Source organism: Hermetia illucens, chromosome 2 (genome assembly GCF_905115235.1).
Source record: "Hermetia illucens chromosome 2, iHerIll2.2.curated.20191125, whole genome shotgun sequence".
Classification (NCBI taxonomy): domain Eukaryota; kingdom Metazoa; phylum Arthropoda; class Insecta; order Diptera; family Stratiomyidae; genus Hermetia; species Hermetia illucens.
This window is the reverse complement of record NC_051850.1, coordinates 182,177,840-182,195,547: the sequence shown is the minus strand read 5'-3', so window position 1 is coordinate 182,195,547 and position 17,708 is coordinate 182,177,840. Positions and strand designations below refer to the sequence as shown.

The 17,708-nt window shown below is 47.0% G+C and overlaps 1 protein-coding gene across 3 annotated transcripts in view; it reads left to right on the top strand.

Annotated features, from left to right (window-relative positions):
- The window catches only part of LOC119650338, a 184,229-nt gene that overhangs the window by 86,060 nt on the left and 80,461 nt on the right, over window positions 1–17,708 (top strand). The window contains exons 4-5 of one of the 3 annotated variants that reach the window (XM_038053005.1): window positions 110–419; window positions 7,849–11,359. The exons of the other annotated variants lie outside the window; for them this stretch is intronic. Coding sequence (XP_037908933.1) covers window positions 110–419; window positions 7,849–9,051 — 1,513 coding nt within the window. The 3' untranslated portion in view covers window positions 9,052–11,359. Of the gene's footprint in view, window positions 1–109; window positions 420–7,848; window positions 11,360–17,708 lie in introns of those variants that run through there. 3 annotated transcript variants of the gene reach the window in all.

Sequence of the window (17,708 nt, the reverse complement as noted above, 5' to 3'; positions counted from 1 at the left end):
TCAATTCAAATCCAGCAAGGAATTCACCTCATTGGGACACTTTAAATTCATCAAAATATTCTTAAAAAATGTATCTAATATCTCTAATTTCTTATCTCCTCCTCTACAGTCTCAACAAATGCCAAAATATACCAAATTCGGAAACGGAGATCCCCCAAAAATATGATAGTGTTCTAGTCAAATGTTGGAATTTCGATAAACAAGTTTACGTCAATGTCCACGCAATGGTTCCGGAACGCCGGTCAATACGGAAGCGTTTTGAAGAATGGAAGAAAAAAACGCCGGAAACCGTGAGACCTCTTAGTGTACTTTTAGTCGGAGTTGATAGCGTATCACGACAGAATTTTATTCGAGCAATGCCAAAAACGGCGCAGTTCGTCTACGATACAGAATGGTTCGAGATGAGTGGATATAATAAGGTAAGTTCAGGAAGAATGTGCAAACTTTTATCATATTTTAACTTACATAAATTGAGTTGGTACAGGACCAGGATAAAAAGATCCTTTGTCAACGATAAATTTTTCAAAGTAGATTTCCCTGTGGACCCAATTTAGCCAACGGGATGACGTAGTCTTTTTACTTTTAGGACTATCTCAAGAGGCCTTGGCAGTGTCCTGTTGCAGGCATACCAGGAAAACTCACAGACCCTCAAAAAGTTCCTTGAGGTTCAAGGTTGTTTCCCCACTAACGCAATTAGCAAGACTGTTCCCCTTTTTTTGGGAGTAGGGTAGGTGAATGCGTTTACGCACAAAGTGTTGGACTCGCGCAACAGCACGCTGTCGAACTACCAACTAAACACCTCACTGTCATCAGAGAACTAGTCTGGAACCATTTGACACATTACTTGGGGCTAGCCCTCCCGCTCTCCCGGCTTCGGGAGCCTTCGAGTCAGGGAATTCCTTTCACCAACGTTAGGGGAGGGGAGGAAGGGAGTTGTCAGTTCAGGGAACCCCTTACCGTCCGATCCCTCCGCCGGTCGAGTTCAGTCTTCTTCGCAATAAGAAGAGCACGAACATAATGCACAATACGATTCCAGCTGGCAGTGCTCTTCAGCATCTCTCTGACAATGTTATCTGGAGAGAGCTTCCCTGTATCTGCATAAAGCTGCTGACGAAAGCTGTCCCACCTCCTGCTAGAGAAAAAAGTGTGTTCAACGTCGTCCGCCACTCCATTGCAGAACACATAATCAGGAGATCTCGCCTTCCCGATCCTGTGCAGATAAGACTAAAAACCTCCATGCCAACTTAGAAGTTGGGTAAGGAAGCCGCGCAGTCCATCTGCCCCTTGGGTCATTTTGCCAAGAAAGTTGCCACTCGGTAAGGGTGCGTTGACGTTCTTCACGGGCAACCACCTCTCTTAAGTTCTCGCCCTTACGACGGTAGATAGCTTTGCGCTCCTTGGCAAGGAAGGCAACGGGGGTCACTTCCGCGATCACCACCACAGCCGGTTTGGAAGCGGTGCGATAATCAGACGCCACTCGCAAAGCTCCTCGCCTCTGCACTTGAGCAAGGCGTTTACGATGCACCTCCTTGTATAGGGCATCAGCCCATACCTCCGCACCATAGAGCAGAACCGACTGCGTTGCTCCCATAAGGAGACGTCTCCTAGTTGATATAGGGCCACCGATATTCGCCGTTAGCCAACTCAAGCCCGCGACTCCAGCTGCAGCCCTGTCCGCTGCTGCTTTAATTTGCTCGAAGAAGCTCATCTTCGAGTCGAGCATTAAACCAAGGTATTTAACCGCTGGTTTTGACTCTATAGTCAACTCGCCGATCGATATGGGGGGTCGGTATTCTCCTTCTGGTCAGGATAACTACTTCGGTTTTTTCCAGGGCAAGGCTGAAACCGCGAGCAGTCATCCATCCGCCTCCTTTCGCTGTCCGTAGAAAAAGTTATCCCCGATGGCCGTACCCTTTCGCTGTTCATCAAAGAAGCAAATCGTGGGTCACATTCCACTCGAAGGGTACATCTGGGGTTGCTCGATGGCGGTGAAAGGCCCGCTGAAGAAGTCTTCTCTGACTGACTGATGATCGGGAAAAGACAATCGCAAGGCCTTTGCATTATACGATGACATGTTCCGCAGAGGCAACATCCTTGAAGATGAACGTTTTGTGTTCATCAAGCTGTCGCTCAGATCCCAGCCCGAGCTGCTGGAAATGTTGATGCAGCTCGGTGTTGAAGGAAGCCGGGTCCTGGTTGTTCATATTTACTGGCGTAAGCGGCGTAAGCCGAACAAAAATATCGGCAATACGCGGGTCTATTGCGCATTCTCATGGTGTGGCGGTGCAGCGAAAGCGCGAACCTGGAGTGCCATTGTGAATTCGCCTCTACCGCTGTGCTGTATTAATGGCCGCAGCAAAATCGATAGGTGTCCTGGTAGCGGCTGGAAGAAATATCAATTAAGACATTTGTAAAACTAAGTCAGTTCACGTCCGCCAACCCGAGGAAAGCTCCCCATCTTTCCAGGTCTTGGACTGGTGCTCCTTGCCTTGGAGGCTATGTTGAAACCAGCGCTCTTCTCTTCTATCAATTCGGGCAAAAGGGGCTCCGTGTGGTTGAAGAAGCAGAGCAACTCGAGGAGCGACTGCTTAAAGCTATCAGAAACGGGCATGCCTTTTGTCTGCATCAAGGTAAACACGAAAGTTGCGTCTGTCACTTCTGAATCGCGGATGAGTCCTTCCAAGTGCTTTTCGTCCACTTCCGATTCTTCGGTGAACACCATTTTTGATTAAAAGGATGTGGTGGGAGGGTCAGCTTCCGAGTGTTGGAAAAGTTCCCGGTGCTCCTGACGCACCCAGCTTGCCGCCTTCCATCCAGATTTCTGTGCCATAACGTAAATTCGCTTCTGCAGATTTGACTGCGGAGTGGAGCTTCGATGAATCTTCTTTGGAATGGAAATGTGTTCAGGATCGGTTTGAGTTGAATTATTTTGAACAACTCAACTGAATATTGTGCACGTAATGTCCTTAAAGGCAAGATCCGGGAAACTAATATTTTCACTCAAAATAAAAAATCCCAGGCGAACTTAACCCCAACTGTCAGGAGAGTGTAAGGTTAGGCATCAGTGTACACAGAGAATAGGACATTCGATAGTAGCTCTGAGTTGTCAATGTAAACGCTAGACAAGTCCTTTGATGTGAGGGTGGTATGTCATTGTACGGAGTCTAGGCCTTAAAAATGCCTTAATAAGGAACTCCAGTTTTGCACCGCGGTCCACCAATCAGATATCCCTAAAAGCTGTCTAGCGTTCATTCTCATATAGGTGACCAAAAATTCTTGGGAGGAGTCTCTCTCGAACATGGCCAAGAGTTCGCAATTTTTTTGCTAAGAACCCAAGCCTCCGAGAAATACGTAAGGACTGGCAAGATCATAGTCTTGTACAATAAGAGCTTTGACCTTATGGTGAGACGCCAGAAAGCTGACAGCTCCCACACTCGCCTAACTTGCTACTGAAGGGTTGCACCAGTACTAAAATTAAAGGCATCAGTGAACAGCGTAAGTTGCTCCACAGCCTAAGGATAGGTGAGCAGGTAGTCTTTTGCGTTTTGAAAAGCCACTTTAGCTTCAAGAGTCCAAGGAAATTTGGCCTTTCCTTTGATGTTGCCGACGAGAAAGCCGTTGGGTGGTGGTTGTCACAGTCCGATTTGCAGCTCATTTAAAAGATCACGACACAAAGGAACTCACGTAACTTCGACCTTCGACCTTCGACCTTCCCGGGTAGTGGGTGAACACACAACAAACCAAGGAAGTGCACTTCGAGTATGCTGAAACACATTTTGCCATATTGATAACGACTCCGTAGTCGTTAAGGTGTTCCAACGCCTTAACGACTAACGGATGCACAAGTGCTTCAAATGCTCCTTTTCGCCTATGGATGAGACGGGGAAGTTGTCCACCCGAATAGGAAAAATGGTGTCGTGATGGCTGTCTTCTTAATGTCCTCCTCTGCCACTGGTATCTGGTTAAATGCTTGTACCAAATCCATCTTCTTGCCACGGAGTGTTTATGTGAAGTCAGCTATGTGTCGTACCCAATAGCGATCCGGAGTAGAAAGCGTATTGAGCGGTTGATAATCCCCGCACGGTCGCCAATCCCCATTGTCCTTGCTAGACAATGGCCGCATCGGTCCGAACTGCTTGCGCATAGCAATCGGGTGCAAGACGTCCAGGTTCGCTGGCAACGAGTGGTTCAGAGGTCGTTTCGATCGGGCGGCTTTCGGTACCCGCCTCTTTTTGCTGTCCGTTGAAGGAGTCATTCTCGATGGCCGTCCTCTTTAGATGTTAACGTGGGTTACATTCCGCTCGAAGGACGCGTCGTGGGTTGCCCGATGGCGGTGAAAGGACCGCTGAAGGAGAAAGCGGTTGGAAACTTCGAGGTGTGGTGCGGAATCATCAACAAAAAATATTGTCCTTCTTAATCTTAGTCCCCAGACTCAACTGGCTGCTTCCCAAGGCGAATCTCTACTAAATTACACTCTACAATTTGCGCTGGCGAAAATTGTTTTTCGGTGTCATGGCCACCGCGATTCATACTTGCGCGGGTCCGACATGTAAATTGAAACCAAGAGGGTTTCAGCGCGGCATCAGACGCATTACTCCCTTAACTCGGTTGCCGCAAGTTAAAACGGACACCGTCGCGCGCCTTTCGCCCCGATCGCGTTTTCTTGCTGGACGAAGGACTTTAGTCGAGCCAAAGAGACCTGCTTAACCGTGCCCTCGACGTGTAGACTATAATGATGTTAGCCTTGCTCGAGAACTTCGAATGGGCCCTCATAAGGTGGCTGCAGCGGCTTCCGAGGTTGTCTGTCCTAAATAGGACATGCGTATAAGATTCGAGATTCCTGGCCACGGCAGCCACGGTTTTCGCGTGATTCGCGGGTGGTGGCGACTTCAGCTTTGGCATTGTGTCCTTTAGCAGACGCAATAGACCGGTATGACTTGCGACCAAGAAGGGTCGTCTTGGGGGAATTCAGCGACTTTCAGCGTCCTGTGCCACCTTTCGAGCATCCCATTGGATTGCGGGTGGTATGCGGTTTTCCGGTGACATTTAAAGCCGATGAGTTTGCCCAACTCTAATAAAAGGGAGGATTCAAACTGCAGTCCCTGGCCGGTAATTATATGATAATTGCCAGCACACCAAATCGTGGAATCCATTCTCGAGAGAGGGCCTCTGCACAGGATTGTGCCGTAATGTCTTTTAGAGGTATCGTCTCAGGCAACCACGTGAAGCTATCGAAGATTGGCAATACCTGTAACCGTGCGAGTCTCGCAAAGGGCCAATGATGTTGAGGTGGATTGTGTGGAAACGCTTGGTGGACCGAGGGAACACTCTCACCTCTTTCCTCACATGCTTTGTGCACTTCTGGCATGCGATGCACTGTCTAGCCCATGAATGTTGTTGCTCATGAACGGCGGGAAGTACTTCGCGATGACTCGCCGATTCTTTGTCCGAATGCCTGGGTGCGAAGAGACCATGAACGCCATAAGATACTTCCTTTCGAAAATGGGCTGGAATATATTTCCTTGGTCCCTTTCCTCAAGTCTCGCAGTATGTTGAGCCGAAGATAGGAAACGCCCTAAATGTGCATTTGGAGTTATTCCTCAAGCTCTGAAGAAACGTGTCGTCCTTCTGCGCCTTAGCGATTGCCGGAAAATCGACGATCACGGGGATCTTGACCTTTGCAACACATGACAACGTGTCAGCAAGCACGTTGTCATTTTCAGACACGTGTTGAGTGTCGGAAGTGAACTGGCTGATAAAGCTCCAGTCACGAAGTTGAGGAGGGGATGCTTTGTCGTGCCATGGACAAACGGCCTTCCTTCAAGGGAATACCGAAAGTATTTAATTGCGAGGATTGAGCTGATTAGAGAAGAAGCTCAACGGCTGCCAGATTTGATTCGCTTTTTGGTGAACAGCAGCACCTACCACAATGTCTGAGACATCAACGAATACGGCTAGGGGTGCATCTTGCTGAGGGAATGCCAAAAATGTTACACACACCAACTGTTGCTTGGTCTCAAATGCCTTTAAGAACCGCACAATCAGACGGGAGTCTTTCGGCCCAGACAAGAAGGCGTTAGGGATTGATTGATAGTGGGTCCTCTTGGGCAAGAAACGGCGATAGAGGTTTAATATGGCCAAGAACCTTCTCAGATCTTTAACTGTCTTCTAAAGCGGGAAACTCGAAATCGTTTGCACTGTGATTGGGTGCGGTTGGATATGCCTTCAGGCAGTAGTTAGGTGGCCGAGGAATCTTACCTGCGATTGTGGGAATTTGGACTTTTCAACTTTAAGTATTAAACCGGCCTCAAGGAGACGTTGAAAAATCCGGACTCAGAGGACTCAAAGGACTCAGAACATCATCCAAATATACGAGGTTTCCCAGCACAGAGTAGATGAATCTCTGAAAGGTTTTGCGCCGTGTTGCACTATCCTAAAGTCATACTAGTTAACTCGAACAGTCCGAAAGGTGTGCATCTTTCCGTTTTCGGAATGTCTTCGGGATCTACAGGGATCTGACGATAAGCCTTGACTAAATCCTAGGTCGAGAAAATACGGCAGTTTGCTATAGAGTGCCCAAAATCGTGGATGAGTGGGATGTGGTGTCGGTCTGGATTTCTCTGAGCAATTTAGATACCTGTAGTCGCCACAAGGTCTCCATTCGCCATTGGATTTAGGGACCATGTGAAGTGGTGCTGACCAACAACTGTCTGAACTGCTTAAGAAGTTTAAGAACTCTTTCCACGCAACTGTGAGCTTCAGCGGTGGTAATGGACGACGTATGATGTTATGATATTTTTGAAGAAGTGCTCGAATATGGGCGTAGCAAATTCTTCAAAAACGATGGAGAAAGTGCTCCGTGAGCAGAATGAGATTTTTCCTGATGACCTAAGGGAAGTTGTGGTGTCAATGAGGGACCTATTATGTGCTTCCAATACAAATCCATAGTGGTACAGGAAATACGCACCTAAGATGGGTATGCTGGTGTCCGCGATAATGAAGCACCCAGAAGACGTTCGTCGAAGTCCTTAACTCAAGTCTACCTATCTGTAGCCATACATGCGGATCGGCAACGAATTTCAATGTTTGTGGTAATAGGGAAGGATGCGGTATGCGAGAAGAACCAAGACTTCAGCCGCTATGTCGACCAGGTAGTTTCACCGCTCAAGGGGTCGTAGATTGTGAGATGACGTGATCCTGCATTTCGGGGTCAGAACTCCCGCCTGATTTGTTTGGTGAGAAATTGCAGGGCCTGGCACACTTTTTAGTTTTTCTGGGAACCTACGATGGTACCAGCATACCCCGGTACTTGCCGAAGGTCGCGACGACTTACTAACCGATCGACGATTTCGGGAAGCGGATCTAGACCTCGATTTAGTCCCCAAATGCAAAACACTGGTGGCCTCTACCAACTCAGAGACAGTCCTGTTAATTCTGCCCCCATCTGCTGCAACTGAACCACTTGGGTTATCGCGAGACTCCTCACCAACCATGGGTCGCACGTGGGCCTCATGGACTTTGTCCACGACGATGGCTGACGTATCCAGAGAACCCGAATCCGCATATGCCGGGATAGCCTGTGTGCTCTCCGGGAACCTCTGCAGCTGACATTCTTAATGCATAAATATTACGAGCTAGTTATAGATGGGACTAATATTCATAAGAAATACACAAAACCTTCCATGCCTGAAGCCCCGAGTTTTTGGTTTTCGAGTTGTTCTATCTCTTTCGCTCTTTAAGGAGGACAAATACATAGCTGGCACGACTACTACTAAATTATTTTATTAGTTTAATTAAACTCTAGCGTTGAATATCAGATTTTTGAAGACAATTTTTTCTTTCTTACAGATGGAAGACAATACATTCCCCAACCTAATGGCCATTTTCACGGGGTACAATCTTACTACAGCCAACACCAAATGTAATCCTTACGCAGTCGGTTACCTGGACAACTGCCCAATGATTTGGTATGACTTCAAACGAAGTGGATATGTGACGGCCTACGCAGAAGATGAGGAGACCATCAGTACATTCAACTATTTAAAAGTTGGATTCAAAAAACCCCCGACTGACTACTATTTACGTCCAGCAATGCTAGCAGCCGAAGCTCATTTGCACGTAAAGAAAAAATCGAGTTTAACCTTTTGTCTGGGTTTCAAACATTCCGCCGAATACGTCTACGATTACATATTAGACTTAGCGACAACCTACAAGGACGATCCATATTTTGGGATGTTTTGGGCGAATACCTTCAGTCACAATGCGATCAGTGACGCCTCGTCCATGGATGACCGCATGGTGGAGTATTTGAAAACGTTCCGAGATATTGGGATTTACAATAACAGTGCGGTGATATTCTTCAGCGATCATGGTATGCGCTTTGGTCCCACGCGTCAACTGCCATCAGGACGAATTGAGGAGCGACTTCCGTTTTTCTTTATCTGGCTCCCGGATTGGTTCAAGAAACGGCACCCAGAGATTGTCAGTACCCTCAACATCAACAAGAATCGGCTGACGACTCCCTATGACGTTCATATGACCCTGAAGCATATCCTGGAACTGTCAGGACGAGCACACAATCTACCCAGAGCCAAGGACTGTCCAAAATGCCAAAGTCTGTTTAAAACAGTGCCATATAACCGATCGTGCATGGATGCAGCCATCGAGGAGCACTGGTGCACTTGTACACCTTACGAAGCAGTTGAAAGGGATCTGGAAGCTGTTCGGACTGTCGCAACTTTCACTGCCGAATACATAAATGACTTTCTCAAGACTTACAAAAACGGGACCCTAACAAAATCCTGTGCCAAACTGCGCTTGAACCGGGTTAAATACGCCTACCATGCGGAGCTTGTAGAAGGTCAGATTGAAGCATTCCAGATAGCATTTGAAACCAGGCCGGGTGACGCCCTATTCGAGTCCACTGTCCACTTTGACCTGCAGAAACGCGAGTTCAAAGTGGCTGGAAGTGTAAGTCGACTGAACTCCTATGCTTCAACGGCGAAATGTGTGAATGAGGGTGTGCTACAGAAATTCTGTTACTGTACATAGCATAATGTAAGCAAACGAAATGATAATCTGTATTATTGTAAGGAGTGTGCTAGGAGGATAACATCTAGAGATAGAATTCGTTTTCTAAGTGATGATAGTGATAGCGATAGTGATAGTCTCTTAGCCAAACGCATCAAGAATCGGATTAAGATCTTTTAGGAAAGATCCTTCATTCGATTCTAGTCAATTTGATTCATTTTCCGAATCGTTGTTATAGTTTTCGTAATACATATATATTTATAGTGAGAAATTATCAATAATCTAATAGTTAACATATTTTCAAAGACATAATATAATTGAAAATGTTACGAAACCCTAATTTGCTCTATTACCAAGTTATTTATTCGGATAGACATTGATAGATATGTATCTTTGTTAATTTTAGTTCGAAAGTTCTAATCTAAAAATTGTTTACAATGTTTTCGGCCCCAAAACCAAGATCAGAAAAGTTAAAAATTTTTGAGGACTTCCTGGAACTTAAAAAACCAAAACCCTAAAAATTCTACCTTTTCATTGCCTTCATCGTGTCTACCTCATCTGTCGGATGCTCACAAATACTAATACGCATCTTGAGCTACAATATCATATTAAAGGTTTCTATGTTTCCTTACTAACAGTTGAGGAAAGAACCATTTCGAACTTGCATCCAACTATCCTTCGACTGCACTGCCACGAAATTCAAACACTTTTATGTTAATAACAATGTCACCATAATAAACTTCCAATATTGTTCAATCCGTTAACATTACATTTCTTTCTCTCCGGTCGGCGAACGTGACTCGACTCTGTTGACACAAACCTGTCATTCCTTATGTCAGTCCATCAGCTGTTTCTGCAGCCATTGAATGTAACGGTGGAGCGAATTCATGTTGGCGCCTTGGTTCGCGCCTCCGATGTGCGGCCACATCATTTCACCCCCAGGTCAAATCGCGCGGGTTCAACGAAGCAAATCGTCTGCGTGATCCCGCCAATGGGAGTCACCGGGCGAATCTGACGCTTCGCGGGCGCTCTTTCGAAGCGGCCGGCGGCTCGTCGAAGGCCTTCAACCTCGACAAGGTCACCCACTTGGGTCCGCCTCGGACGTCGAGTTTGAACGAGGCTCGCTTCGTTCCAGAACTTTAAAGGGGCCCTCGTATAGTGATTGCAGCGGTCCAGAGACCCTTGAGGGTGTTAACTTCCTGGCTGTACGGAGGCCGAGGAGGACGAAAGGGAAGGACTACGGCCACGAAGGATCGTCGCGGGCCATTAGAGCGGCCTTCAGCGTCCGGTACCAACGTTCCAGCATACCACTGGACTCTGGATGGTATACAGTAGTCCTATGCCGTTTAAAACTAAGGAGTCTTCCGAACTCCGCGAAAAAATAGTTTCGAATCATATTCCCTGGTCCGTGATTATGACGGCTGGAACACCAAAGCGCGAAATCCATTCTCGACAGAGGGCCTCGGCACATTATTGCGCTGTAATGTCAGACAGAGGTATTGCTTCAGACCACCGCGTAAACCTGTCGATGATTGTGAGGCAATACTTGAATCCCTGTGAATCTCGCAAAGGGCCGCTGATGTCGAGAAGGATGGTGTGAAAGCGCTTGGTTGACCGTGGGAACACACCTACTTCTTTCCGAACGTGCTTGTTGACCTTGCACTTCTGGGACGCGATGCATTGTCTGGCCCAAGAATTTACGTCCCTGTTCATGGACGGCCAGAAATATTTTTCACTGACTGACCGGTTCGTCGTCCTGATGCCTGGGTGCGCAAGATCGCGAATTGCGTGGAATACTTCCTTACGAAAATTGGCCGGAATGACTGGCCTGGGTCCCTTATTTGAGGTCTCGCAGAGTAAGTAAGAGTTTGAGCCGAAAATAGAAACCTCCTTCAATTTATATTTGTAATTTGCCTTCTGACTCTGAAGCTCTGAGTCGTCTTTTTGTGCCTCGGCGATTGCCGTATAATCGACCGAGGCGGGGACTGTGACCTCCGAAATTCGAGACAAACCATCTGCAACAACATAGTCTTTACCAGCCACATCTAGATATCAGAAGTAAACTGGCTGATACAACTCAAGTCCCTAAGTTGGCCAGGGAACGCTTTGTCGAGCTTTTGTCTAAGCGCGAATGTAAGGGGCTTGTGGTCCTTGAACATAGTGAACGGCTTGCCCTGAAGGGAGAAACGCAAGTATTTTATAGCGAGGTATGCGGCGAGTAGTTCACAATCGTAGGCGCTGGATTTGCGTTGAGCTGGGTTGACCTGTTTTGGAAAGAAGCTCAACGGTTGCCAGATTTGATTCACCCGTTGGTGCAGAGCGACCCGTATCTGAGGCATCGACGAACACAGCTAGAAGAGGATTTGGCTGGGTAAATGCCAGCAGTGTTGCCTCAACAAGCTGTTACTTGACTGTCTCAAACGTATGGACGTCCTCAGCAGACCATGTAACCTCGCCTGAATCTTTAGTTTCGGACCCAGACAAGTAGGCGTTCAGGATCGCTTGATGATGAGCGGCCCTGGGCAAGAAACAACAATAGAAATTTAACATGCCCAAGAACCTTCGCAGATCCTTCACCGTGGTTGGTAATAGAAAACCCTTAATCGCCTCAACCTTGTCTGGGTTAGGTTGGAAACTGTCAGGGGTAACTTAGTGGCCGGGAAATTGCACCTGCTTCTGCAGAAACCTGCATTTTTCAACGTTTAAGACAAGTTCGGCCTCAAGGAGGCGTTGAAAAATGCACTCGAGATGCTGTAAGTGTTCGGATTAGGAAGCGGAAGTGGCCAAAACATCATCCATGTAGACGAAACAAAAGTTGAAGTTTCGTAAAACAGAGTGGCACAAGCCGAAAGTCATCCTAGTGAATTCGAAGAGTCCGAAAGGTGTGCAAATTGCCGTCTTCGGGAGGTACAAGGATTTGGTGGTACGCCTTCGGCAATTCGTTAATGAGTGGACGAAATCATGGATGAGTGGTATGGGAATGGGTCTGGAAACGTCTGAGCAATCAGACGCCTATGATCTTCACATGCCGCCATTCGCGTTTGACTTAGGGACCATATGAAGCGGAGAAGATCAGCAACAGTTCGATTTCCTGTCGATACCCTGTTTTATCAAATTTTCAAACTCCCTCTTCGCAACAGCAAGCTTCTTGGGTGAAAGAGGACGCACCTTTGAGAAAATTGAAGAGCCGGTAGCATTGATATGGTGCAGCACATCGTGCTTCACCGGCTTGGGGAAACTACTTTCCGTTGTGATATTGCGAAAGTTTCGGAAGAGTGCGCGAATGCAATGGTCGGCAAGGTTCTCGACTCTGTTAACACAAAACTGTTATTCCTGACATTTCATTTGCCCCAGTCTCATGTCAGTCCGTCAACTGTTTCTGCGGCCGTTGAGTGCAGCGGTGGACGCGATATCCTGCCACACATGCATCTTTCTTGGAATACCCATTGACATGAAGGTCCGTTGGATTTAGCATGAGTACCTGCCATGTAGGTATAATCCTGGGGTACACTTCGAACACGGAACTTCGAATGGGGACTTCAATCAGATTCCTGCCGAAAATACACTGAGCATAGGCTCAGCATTCATACCGAGGTCTATCTCGGTCTCCGCCATCATTAAGAGGCATGGTCCCCGAGTTGTAAGAGCAACTAGACGCGTTGAATTTACAATAAATTCTACCCACCACCATGAAACTCCAAAAAAGAACCAACTGCAATCAGACCGAAAGCAGACCCTGCAGGAATTCCCCTGGAGTATAGACTCCCAGAAGACCATGCCAGCAAGGCTTTAAATTGCGGATGATAGACTGTGCTGGACAAGCACAGGAATGTAACCAAATCCCTAGCTGGAAGCAAGGTTCTACCAAAAGAGAAACTTAATCATTCATAGTATGCCCAAAAGAAAGTCTAATTCAAACCCAAAGTCCACGATAAAGCTCCATCTGCCAGACACACATTTGACATACTGACATCTGATCCGACCTTTACTACTTTCACTCCATTTAATCTCATCTATCAAACTTCTCGTCTATCAATCTTTTATCCAGAAGCAGTGCTAACCACTCGCCTATATAAGCCATGAAGTATTCGCCTACAGCATCACGATAAGCAAGTCATAGCGATTGCAGCGTTTCCCCGTGCCACCACATGAAGTTTCTCCTCGATTACTTTATTTTTGGTCTGGCCGACGCACCACCAGATGTAAGTACGTGAAGGTCATTGTGGTTTAACGTGAGTACCTGCCATATAGGCATAATACCACGGTCCTCTTCGGACACAGATTGATTGGGAGACCACAATCAGAGCCCCGCCATGACTGGTACAGCGGTACTGGTGTATACTAAGTGCAGGCTCAGCATTCATACCAGTGGATGCAAGGTCTATCTAACACCTCTGCCGTAACTAAGGGGTACGGCACTCGAATCGTACAGCGCAACTTCACGCTTGAACTCCAAGGAGCTACCCACGATGTACGCATAACCATAACCACCATGAAACTTCCACAAGGGGACCAACCGCAAATAACCGGGCCAAGAGCACATCCCCAAGAAATTCTCCTGGAGCATATGCTCTCAAAGACCATCCCGGCTCGGTACCAGACAACCTTCGGTGAGGCTTCGTGGCAAGAGTCAATTCAGATGAGTCCCTTGCAGACCCGAGTCTGATCGTCCTCCTTGAGTACGTGGGGACGGTACTCCCCAACAGGTTAACTGGAATTACCTCGAAGCGAAGAACCGCAACGAAACCTTTCCACCAGTCAACTACCGCTCTATGTACAATACAAGACGTAAGACGCCACAAGACAACACTGACACAAAACACCGTGGCTTTCCGCCACAGTCACTATGGCCATTCGCCCATCATACTGCAGGGGAAGCAACACCGAAAAACCTCCCTCCAGCACGCGCGTATTCATTAGCGCATCGAAGTGTATCACTGCTAGCGAGGCACTGCCTAAAATCATAGATATCGTTTGCCACTTGAACGCCTATGTCGTCTAGATTAAGAATGTCACAGTACGCTGGACAGGCACAGAGGACATGTCCTCTCTCCTCAGTCCTTTGAGCCTGCAACACACAGAACATAATCCTGACTAGAGGCGAGGTTCCGTGACAAAAGGAACTCATTCAAGCTACCATGCCCCGACGGGAGGAAGCCCATCTTAAGCTCGAAGTCTACAACGGAACTTCCTCTGGCAGATACATTTCTGACGTAGCCCGACCCGACCTTTCCCACATTCATTCCATCTAAGCTCCCACTTAGGTGTGACACTCTCATCAAACAACCTCTTGACCGCAAGCGGTCCTAGACCCTTCACCTAATCCACACTGGCAGCAAAGGTACACTCCTCCTGATCTTGTAGACCATGGCACGCGGGGTTACCTCCAGATCAAGAGAGGGAACATGGCGTCGGTGGCGACTGTACGACATACAGGAAGACACATTAACAACGCCACTCGCTGACAAGCCTAGCACAGTTTCCTGCTCTGTGCCGTCATCGCAAAGTCATACAACATGAAAGGAAAAATCCCACATATATGGATCTAGCAGCTCTCATGCTTAGACCTCACTCACACCTCATCACACGACTCAACATACACGCCAATTTAGTTAACCTCACGCAGGTGCATATGGTCCGCGATCGTGACTTCCAAGTATATCACTTTCTGCCGGTATTTCAAACAAACTCCATTCGATTTAACGAAGAGCAGACGACTTAGGCGGCCTTTCATCATCATCGCGAGCGTTTTATCCGTTGAAACCGTGACACCGACTTTTAGATACCACGCGTTAACGATGCACATGTACTCAGTACCCCACTGCTCGGATTCAAGTGGACTGTTCCCCTCACCAAGAATGAGGAGATCATCCACATAGGCAACCCATTCAGCTACGGTAAGAAGTTCACCCAACAGTTCATCCATCATTAGGCTCCATATAAATGGACCTACGGTAATTCCCTGTGGGCAACCGCGTTCCACTTTCATCCCCACGCGCTCGTTGACACTTTAGACGAATGCATTCCTACCATGGAAGTAACTCGTCTACAGAGCTAATTCCTGCCAGTCACACTCATAAAGTTTCAACAGCACGGACAACCAACTTAGGTAATCAAATGCGCCTTTGAAATCTACAAAGATTCCAAGGACGTAGTTGCTATGACTAGGGACAAAGCTCTTCACATTCATTAAAGCGGCGTCGGTGGATCTGCCAGCAAGAAAGCCATACTGTCTGTCAGACACCAGATGGGATGTTGTCACCCCCAGCCACTGGAACATAATCCTCTCCGGGACCTTGCCAAGAACCCGGATAAGAGTTATTGCCCTGTACGACCGAGGATAACTCTTATCCTTCTCAGCTGACTAGAGAAGCGCAACCACCCTAACAATCCTCCAGAATGCAGGGAAATAACCCTCCCGCAAGCAACATTCAAACAGACCCTAGACATAAGATGGGATGACCCGCTAGATGACTTTGCACATCTCGCTATTCATCCCATCCCAGCCAGGTGACTTCCAAGACTTGAGTCTCGCCATGCTCCCTCGATCTCACAACACCTCAGGGGAAGAATTTCTTCCTCCCCCTTCATCGTGACCGCCAGGGCACACCGAAGGCTCAGATCTCGGAAATAGTTCACCCAGCAAAGCACAAACACTATCACACCATGCCAGCAAGCGGTTCACCGTTCACCTTGATGGCGGCTATGTCGTCGCTACGTTTTCCTCTACATACCCGGTAGACCCTACCCCAAGGTTCATCACTATGCTCACCGACGAATCCCCTCCAGTCTTCGGGTACGAGTACAATTACATATGTTCCTCCATGGTAATCACCAAGTACTTTACTCACTGCTGGTATTTTAAACGCAATTCGCTCAATTTTGCCGTCGGCCCTCGACATAGGTTACTTTTTGGCACCCTCGCGATAGTTTTCTCCATTGATATCTACATGTATACCATATCTCTTTATTCAAACTGACGTCCGCGGTCCCCTCAACAAAAATGAGGAGATCGTTCCCATATAAAGGTGTCTACGGTGAATCTTTTTCGATAACCCCGTTCCACATTCACCCACACACGTTCCTTGACACTTCCGGCGAATGCTTTTGTACCAAGGAAGTAGCTTTTCCACTGAGCTAATTCCTGGCGGCCACACACAGGAACTTTCGAAAACGCAGCCGACCAAATTAATTAATCAAATACGCCTTCGAAATCTACAAAGGTTCCAAGGACCTATTTATTACCGGAATGGACAGTAAGGTTTTTATATATACCAAGACGTCGTCCATGGATTCGTCCGTTCTTATGCTATATTGCCTGTCCAATAGCAAGTGGAATGTTGCACAGCAGGAATTTCGTTCTCCCATTCAGCGCGATCACAAAGGGACACTGAAGAACGGGATAACGGAAACGATTCATTCTGCAGGCGAAAAAGGGTGTCACCCCATATCAACATAGGCTCTTCATTCGTCTTAATGCCGGCAATGTCGTGACTTCGCTTCGATTTGCATATTTGGTAAATCCTCCCCATAAAAATACTGGCCAACGAATGGCCTCTTCTTCTTCCTTTTGATAGCTTAAGCAAATTTTGATAAGACCAGGCACCTTTCCAGTAAGTGAGACTAAGTTGACCAACATCAATAATGACTGCCCATTAACCACGAGTCCTTTTGAATCGCTCTATCAACGGCAGACCGCTTTTCGGTTACTGAGGAAAGCATTTATCCATCCCGCGACATACTTCCGAGCCCTTCCTCCAGGATGCTATAGCATACCTACTGGCACGAATTTCTCTTAATAAATCCCCAAAATCTTTCATACCAAAAGCATGGAGCTAATGGTTTCCCACTTGTCTTTTTTGCAATGCAGAATTTCCCGCCAACGCCCAATTAAATGCAAATTGGTTAACGGGCCGATGCAAACAATAGATAAATATTTATGTACGAATAAATAATGAAATGAAATTGCCGGATGTGCGTACATTGCATTTTGAAGGACTATTGTTCTCCTAAAGTGTATCGATTCTCCTAAAGTGTATCGATCAGTCCTTTATCCAACAGAAATATTTGAGATGTCTCTTACTGAGTGTATCATTCCTGGCAACAAATTTTCTTCATGCCTGAGCGGCATGACCCCGAACCAATTCCCGATTCCGCATAATGGCTCTGATCCAAAGAGCATTTTATATGCTGCCTTACTGACTTCTAGTCCAATATAGCCTGCAACTCAGAATATCCAGACCTTATAGTCCAAAGCAAGTGTATCTAACTTATCTCGGCTTTTCACATACCAATCTAGAGTTCACCTAGTGGAATCTGAGTTCCTGGAGACCGACCGGCTGTCAGCTGGGATCGCAATATTGATTTTAGGTTAAAGTGAACACTCCCCTCTACATTAATTTCCCCCTAAAAATATTGGTATGCAGATCCATCGTTTCAAAGCGCTCTTTCGTAGGGTCTTCCCCTTCCTCCCTCGACTAGAGCTCGTCGGTATACCAGGTAATCAATTACTGTATAACGTAATTAGTAGGTCGCTGCTATACTCTCTCAATCTAGGCTGTTTCTCAAGTGTGTTCCGTTGTCATGGTATTCCTCTGAATCGGTAATACGGGGTATCGCCTGGAAACTTTCCTTCGATTTAAGTAACTCATCTCCTCAATGAAGTCCTGATGGTTAAA